This window comes from Bison bison, unplaced genomic scaffold (assembly GCF_000754665.1).
Source record: "Bison bison bison isolate TAMUID 2011002044 unplaced genomic scaffold, Bison_UMD1.0 scf7180017864183, whole genome shotgun sequence".
In the NCBI taxonomy this organism is placed as follows: domain Eukaryota; kingdom Metazoa; phylum Chordata; class Mammalia; order Artiodactyla; family Bovidae; genus Bison; species Bison bison.
The window spans coordinates 5,510,417-5,518,643 of record NW_011494755.1 but is presented as its reverse complement, the minus strand read 5'-3'; the positions used below and the strand labels follow the sequence as shown (position 1 = coordinate 5,518,643).

The 8,227-nt window shown below is 40.3% G+C and overlaps 1 protein-coding gene across 1 annotated transcript in view; it reads left to right on the top strand.

Annotated features, from left to right (window-relative positions):
• CTNNAL1 (catenin (cadherin-associated protein), alpha-like 1) overlaps positions 1-8,227 on the top strand; it is a 55,865-nt gene that overhangs the window by 23,474 nt on the left and 24,164 nt on the right. The window contains exons 9-11 of the mRNA XM_010843620.1: positions 2,555-2,755; positions 4,762-4,848; positions 7,838-7,996. Of these exons, the coding sequence (XP_010841922.1) occupies positions 2,555-2,755; positions 4,762-4,848; positions 7,838-7,996 (447 nt within the window). The remainder of the gene's footprint in view (positions 1-2,554; positions 2,756-4,761; positions 4,849-7,837; positions 7,997-8,227) is intronic.

Below are 8,227 nucleotides of genomic sequence, written 5' to 3'. Positions count from 1 at the left end.
ATGTCCAGTTCTAACTGTTGCTTCCTGACCTGCATACAAATTTCTCAAGAGGCAGGTCAGTGGTCTGGTATTCCCATCTCTTTCAGAATTTTCCACAGTTTATTGTGATCCACACAGTCAAAGGTTTTAGCATAGTCAATAAAGCAGAAATAGATGTTTTTCTGGAACTCTCTTGCTTTTTCGATGATCCAGTGGATGTTGGCAATTTGATCTCTGGTTCCTCTGCCTTTTGTAAAACCAGCTTGAACATCAGGAAGTTCACGGTTCACATATTGCTAAAGCCTGGCTTGGAGAATTTTGAGCATTACTTTACTAGTGTGTCTAATAGGCCTGTGTTATTTAATGGATGGGAAAACTTGGACCCTGAGAAGCTCTCTAATACGCTAAGGGTTACCTACGTCTCCAGCAGCCAGAACTGCAGCAGGAATGGTATTCTTTCCATTTTACTGGCACTTGGACTTTTTTTTTTTGGCTGAGCCACACAACACGTGGAATATTAGTTCCCTGACCAGGAATCAAAACTGTATCCCATTGGAAGCAGAGTCTTAACCTCTGGATCACCAGGGAAATCCTGCACTTTGACTTTTAATTGTGTAACGGTCGGACATGGGGTGAAAGAGAAAAATGGAACACTTGTTCTCAATATTTTCTCATTTGTTCTCTAAACTTCCCTTTTAGGTGAATATTATTGTACCCATGTTTTTGAGGAGGAAAGCTAATATGTGATAGAACCCTTGTTTAGAACCAGGACTCCGATCCCAGAGTCCATGACCTTTGGGTTTACACCTCTGGCTTTGTTTACATGCTGTCCGTCTTACCCCGTGTCTCTTCCTGAGAGGAAGGAAGCTCCAGGGACCAGCCATTCTTTCAGAGTCTTTATTACTGAAAGGAATCTTAGGGCTTATTTTTCTAATCCCTTGTTTTTGTTAAGGCCGAAAGGAGAGAGGTCAAAGGACCATTAGGGAAACCAGTCAATGTAAAGCCAGGTCTCTGGCCGCCGGGCACTACATTTCTGGTTCCGGGTTAACTAGACCAGTGTGGTACCTGTGGCTGCTGTTGACCTTTCACCAGCAGGCATTCTGCACAGAGAGCTGTTTTGAATACACTCTCTCTGTTGGTGGTGATCTTCTTTGCATCTGTAGAGGGAAACTGGATGTATTCATTACTTTGAATATATGGACAGATCTTATGAAAACCTGCAAATGAATGGCTTTCATAAAAATGCTACTGAGTTACTGTTTTAAAAGCCGTATATGATTCTCTTTAAAGGGAAAATAAAAAACCTTAAATGGTTTGTGGGCTGATTTTTATGTTGTAGTTATCTTTAAATCCTCAAATTCTCAGGTTCTCCTTGTCAGTTCCATACTTCAGTTTTATCTGTGTTCTTTCCTGGCTTAAAAAAACCAATCCTGTCTCCATAGGACAGAGTGATTACTGGAGATAACTTGGGCCGAGAGAAGGGGAAGCTATACTTCCCGGTAGCCTCTTGACCTTTCCAAATCTTGGTATTTGCATGGGTCCTGTTAAAAATGGGTCTTATAATAAGGATCAATTTGAAATAATTGTTGTGAAAAGACCTTGAAGTATGAAGCGATTTTATGTTATCTTTATCTGCACAAGAATTTTGCCCACAGTCGTGATCGTCACCACTTAGTGCCTCTTAGCCCAGGTTGTTGCTATGGGATATTTCAGGGGCTAGAGGTTGAAGGGCTAAGGCTGAAGTGGCATGGCACATCTCAGACAGCTGAGAGAGAGAAGGTTGCCCTAATGGGCATGTGTTCATCACACATTCAGGGAACTCTAAGCACAGGATGGCTGGAGTGAAAGGAGGTTTAGAAACTCAGAAAGGTGAGAGGGACTGTTGGAAAGACATAAAGACAAGACCCTGGAAGGGTTTGTGCTAGGCGGTACAAGTCTGGGCTTGGTTTTATTGGTGGTGGGGAACCAATTAGAGGGAGGGGGCAATATCTGAAGGTATACATTTTAGGAAGATTATCCAGGCCCCCTGGTAGAGAATGTTTTGATCAGGGAGGTCTGATGGGGACATGAAACAAAATGTAGGGAGACCAGTTTCACTGAATTAATGAAGGGAAAATTGACGCCTTTCCCAGCTCTTACTGTACCCCACACCCTCCACACCCTTCCCCCTGGGCTCAACACATAGTCGTTTTTGGCTGTAACATCTTCCAGGACTTTGCCTTGGCATTTTCTCAGATAACAAATCCTTTATCTGGAGGTAGGTTCATTTTCCTACCAGTTGCTACATGATCACGTTCTTTCACTGACCGTATAGAAGTGTTTTGTTGACAGCTGTCGGAATGAAGCTCTGCCCAGCTACTGTTGGCTCTTGAGCAACGTGGGCCCCCTGAGTTTGTGGACAGTAAAGTTTGTTCACAAACTTCTGTTGGAGGTTTGTTGGAGGTTGTATTTCTCCTGAGCTTTCAGACAGGGAAAGAAATTGCAAGCTTCTTCTTGGGCCCTGGGAGGAGAGTACAGCACATCTGGTTAGGTGGGAATGTTGACTCCTGTGGATGTATATCCTTTTTGTTCTCAGATGAATATTGAAACTCTTCGGGAGAATCTTTGTTTTCAGTCAAAAGAGACTCTCTCAGCGATGTTGGAAGCTCTCTTGGAGCGCATGGAGGACTTCACTGATTGTGCCTACACCAGCCATGAGCACAGAGAACGCATCCTGGAACTGTCAGCTCAGGCGAGGATGGAATTGCAGCAGTTAGTTTCTGTGTGGATTCAAGCTGTAAGAACTTTATTTCATCAAAGTAAATCCTCTGTGACTGCTTTGCCCTAAAGTTCTGAGAGTTATGCGGGTACCGAATCATCAGGAGTGTGAATGTGGTCCAGAATGGGACAAGGGTATCGCATCCCTTTTCTGCCTCCTGCTTGACCATCCAACATTCACGCTACTTGACATCTCTCGGCCTGTTGTTTTTCACCCTGACCAGTTGGATTCTGAGTCACCCTCACTAGTTCACCCTGTTGTCCCCTCTCGTCCACCAAAATCACCTCTGGAAAATCCCTCCCAAAGTGCTTCTTCAGAGTAAAGATCAGAGTGGTAGAACCCCTACCTAGAGATTCTTGGGTCCTGAGTCTTACTGCTGGGTTCTTTCAGATGTGCACAGTTCTTAATTCTGAGGACACCTGATTTACAGACCCAAGGATTTGGAAAACTCATGGAGGTTCAGATGCAAGGGTAGATCCAGCTGGCAGGTGAAAGATTTTTCACCCTGGCACAGATTCCTGGTCTCAGATTGGTGGGCAGCCACTTAAAAAGCCTTGAATAGGCTGCTGATGTGCTTCAACATGGAAGTTATGTGGGCAACAGTGGCCAGGACTGGCAGCAGTGGTACAACATAAGGCAGTATGCATCCAGTCTCTGACAGAGGGTGGATCACAGATTTGAAGGATAGAGCCCTGACTCATGTCTCTGGCACCATTTGTTTGTTGCTTAGACCTAGGCTATGTCAAGAATGCATTTACCATGATTTACAGCATACAAATCTGGAAGTCATGGACATAAGCTCAGGCCAAAGATGAAGGGTGAAGGTGCCTGAGGACCCAGCAGTCTGCCTCCTTGTGAAGAGATGGGTTTATGAATGAAGACTGGGATAAGTCAGTGATTTCCCTCAGAATTTCTTGGCATCGGGTAAAATGATGTCAGGAATAAAAGCAGTATTTTGTGTTCAGCTTGACTTGAATTATCTATGTGGTATCTAATCTGAAGTGGAGATTGCTTCAGAGTTAAATTTTAAGCCCAACATGCAATATAAAGAGTTTCTGTGAGGAAACACTCTTTGCATTGGGAATCCAGTTCTATCAGTACTTAAATGTGCAGGTATCACCTTTCACATGTTTCACAGCACTTGGATCTCTGATTCTGTTGTTCATTCATTTACCCTTTTTAGCAGTTATTGCTCAGTGCCTTTTATATGCCAGGCATCAGAAATCTAAAGATGAATTAAATAAAATGTTTGCAAGAATTTTGCAGTGTAGAAAAATGTGAGAAGGTATGAGACAAGTCTAAAAAACTTTGTAAGTGTCCCAAGAGAAGGGACAGATCATATGTGGAGAGCGTTTGAAGGAGCAAGAGGAATCTAGAAGCTTCATGAAGAGATTGACATTTAGCTGGAATTTATTCATTCAAAGAATTGAATACCTGCTACCTTGCATTTGCTGTGCCAGGTATAATGCACTCATTGGTGAACAAAATACGTGTGATCCCAGCCTTCACAGAGCTTATCAAAGCCTAGTGAGCAAAATAAACTTTAAACAAAAAAATAAAATAAAAACTACATATGTAATTGCAAATTAAGATGATTACTTTGAGAAAAGGTTAGAGAGGGTAAGAAGAGAGTCTAGTCAGGATTGTGTGATCAAAGAAGGCCTTTCTAAGAAACAGAAATTTCTGTAAGGATTTGAAGGTTGAATAGGGTTTTAATTTTTGATTAGGTTAAGAATGAAGAGATGAGCATTCCAGGCAGAAGATAAAACAGATTAGTTTTAGCCATGATAAATTTATTAAAGAAAATTAGATTTTAAAAATTCCAGTATTTAAAAGTTAGAGTTGAAAAATGTAACTAAATATTCTCCTTGCCACTTTAACATAAACAGGTGAATTTTTAAAATATACTTTTCATATAGTTCACAGAATGGTATTAAAATTTTATTGTTATTTGTAGTTAGAGTACAATTGGAATTGCTAGATGAAAAAGATAACTCTTCACATGTACTTTTAAATTTTTTTAGCAAAGCAGGAAAACAAAAAGCATCGCTGAAGAACTGGAACTCACTATATTGAAAATCAGTCACAATCTCAATGAACTTAAGAAAGAGGTAAGTATAGTTGGAAGCCCAGCCTCTTTTAATTCTTTGCAAGTTGTCATGTTGTACAACATGTACAACGGGTCTTAGAATTAGGATGTTCCTGTGCCCAGAGAATGTTATTTAAAGGTTTTCCTTTGCCCTAGTTATTTTGAAGTGATTGTTTTATTGGGGCCATCATCCTCAAAAATTGTACACAAATGTTTATAACAGCCCCAAACTGGAAACAATCTAAATTTCCATCAACAAGGAAATTTATAAATGAATTTTGGTACGACCATGTAACTATGCCAAATACTATTCAGCAATGAAAAGGAACACTATTGATACGAGTAAGAATGTGGATGGATTGCTTAAATGCAACGCTGAGTGAAAGAAGTCACACACAAAGGTTGTGTGTGTGTGTGAGATTCTATTTAGAAAAAATTTTTTAAAAGGCCAAATCCATTTACAGTGACAGAAACCAGATCAGTGACTACCTGAGGTCATATGTAGGGGGAATATTTACTTGGGGGCTTGGGAGAACTTTTGGGGGTAATGGAAATGTCATAAATATTGATTATGGTGATAGTTACTTGGGTGTAAATATCAAAACTCATCAAAGTGTACCCTTGGTACATTTTGTTATATGTAAACGGTACCTTAATGAAGTTGATTTTTAAAAATATTCTTTTGATTACGATTTCCCTGTTCCCTGAATGAAAACTTAATCGTTTAGTGGTTACTTTTAGGTAACTGAAGGTCACCTTAAGTCAGGGCTTTGTGAACTACAGCCAGGCTGTTTTTATAAATGAAGTTTGGGGGACATAGTTCTGCCTATTTGATTTGGGCAGTTGTGACTGGGTGGCCTGAAAAATCTAATTACTTACTCTCTGGCCCTCTACAGAAAATGTTCACCAATCCCTGCTTTAGGTCATAAGACACAATCTCAGTTAAAAATGAGAATGTCCATTCCAATATATTCATCAGTATTTTGGTTCGTTCAGTTGTATGACTTCCCCTCTGTTCCCCACTCCTCTGTCCTACACCCCTAGGGCTTTTGGGGGAGGTGTGGTCTCTTGTCTCTTTCAGGCCCTTCATCCTCTATTATCTAGCTTCTGTTCCAGATCTTTGCCAGGCTCTGGCACAGGAAGAGAAGAGAGGAAGTAGAGAGGTAGAAAGTTCTTAGTGACCAGTGCCCTTATGAGATGCACTGGGCTCAGAAGGTGTTTAAAGCTGACTTTGTCTGTCATTAAGCCCCGAGTGTGCTCTTCAGAGGCTCTGCTGGTGCCTCCCCCGACCACCCCTTTACTTTGTAACCTCCTGCCCACTTGTTCCTCTGCTATGTGTGTGCCTAGAGGGAAGCTCACAGTGAGGGAGCCAGTGCTCCAAACAGATCTTCCTTCCAAAATTGTTCCTTCTCACTTAGCTCTAATTTTATATATTTTTAAGAGAGTCAAGGGCTCAAAAGAAGGGAGCTGGTTTGGGGGAGTTACATATATAAATTATATGGTGATGTTTCATTGACCTCTGTTGAAACCTTCATTTTAACATCCTATTAAACATAGAAGGATATGGTTTTCTATGGTTTAAAACAAGCCTACTCATTTTTTTCCAGCCTATTCAACTAAACTATTGTTAAGACTGACTATCAGTAGAACGTAAAATTTTTTGGTGATAGATTGAGTGGCGTTCTATAAACTTCATTTTCCTTACCTCTGAAATGGGTATAAAGATTAGGGAGATAATGTCTATAAATGTGTACAATATCTGCTTTCAGTACCTTGCATAGAGCAGGAACTTCATGTTTATTCACCCTTCTTCCCTTGGGGTTTGTAAGTTGTCTCTAGAATCATTTATAAGATTTACGTGACCTTGAACAAGTCACTCAGTCTTTAGGGACCTGTTTCATAGTCTGTAAGATAAAGGGTTGGCATTAGTTATTTTCTAGGGCCCTGATGGTTAAACAAAATCTTTTGAATTCTTACGTTGTTTAATTTCCAAAGGAAAATGCATTTTAATGTCTTTGTTTCTGACTGTAATTATTCTCACTTGAGTTCATGAGTGCGGACTACCCTATTGTTAATTTTGTACAGAGTCCTGTAAACTGAATTGACATTGGATTACTTCCAGGAAAAAAAGAATCACTTTGTACAAATAGGCTTAATTAAAAATCATATTAAAAATGATCTCTTTCTAGTGAGCCCAAAATAACCTGTCATAACTTTTTTTTTTTTTTTAAGACAAGGAGAAGAAAATATTTTGGAGTTGATTGTACAGAGATATTCAGTGAGAGTGAACCATGTTTAAAATCCATCCCACCTAATGTTAAATAAAGCCTTGAGGTTTTCATTATTATTTTATCCCTCATTTCTCCTGTGACCTAGGAGTTAAAGCATAAAGTTCTGGATGGCAATATAGATGAACTGTAAGCTCCCTGAAGGAAGATGTTGCGTCTTACTTTTCATGTATGTCCAGCCTTTAGGCTAGTGCCTTTCCTGGCGTAGGTATTCAATAAAATTTGTTGAATACATGTCTGACTGTATCTCACAATGATGCTTTCCCAAATGTCTGTTTAGAAACACATTGATGATCATGAACTGCCATTTGATTGTCCTCTTAGTATACAGAATGCCAGTCTCTTCATAGTGTTCTGTTTTCACTAAGAGCAGCAGAAGCAGTTGAGGTAAGAGAGAAGCCATGTGGGAAAGAGCTGGTTGATAATAGGATGAAAAGAGGTCCAGGCTACTCTGCCAGGGTGACCAGTTCATCTGCAAACAGGATTACTGCCAACGCCAGGGGACTCAAAGATGTCAGTTCTCCTTCCTGCCCTTGGGAGAAGTTGCAAGCTCCCGGGGCTTTGCAGTTCTACTGTTACCACAGGAAACTTTACCCTTTCCCCCTCAGCAGATCAGGTGGGCGTGATCTGAGGTTGCTGCTCTTTAGTTTTTAAAGTACTCGTGAGTTTTTCATCACAAAACCTTGTTGTTTGTTGTCTTTGTTTCACCCCCCACATCTGCAGCTTCATAGTACAGCAGCTCAGCTGGCAGCAGATCTGTTAAAATACCATGCTGATCATGTGGTTCTAAAAGCATTAAAACTTACTGGAGTAGAAGGAAATTTAGAAGGTTTGGCTGAATATGCCTGCAAACTCTCTGAACAGAAAGAGCGGCTTGTTGAGGTGAGTAATAGGTTGCTTGTTAAAGAAAAGTTAGTTTAATGAAAGCTGTACTGTCATCAGGGAATATTAACACAAACACAGTTTTTGGCTTACTCATAAGAGCGTTTTCTCTCTTGCCTTTGGACTTTTAAAAATATCATGTTTTTCTGTTCTGCTCTTACAAGTTTGGCCTCTAAAAACAATAAAAAGTGCTAGAACCCGCAAGGGCACTTCTTTTTTAAAAAAAAATTA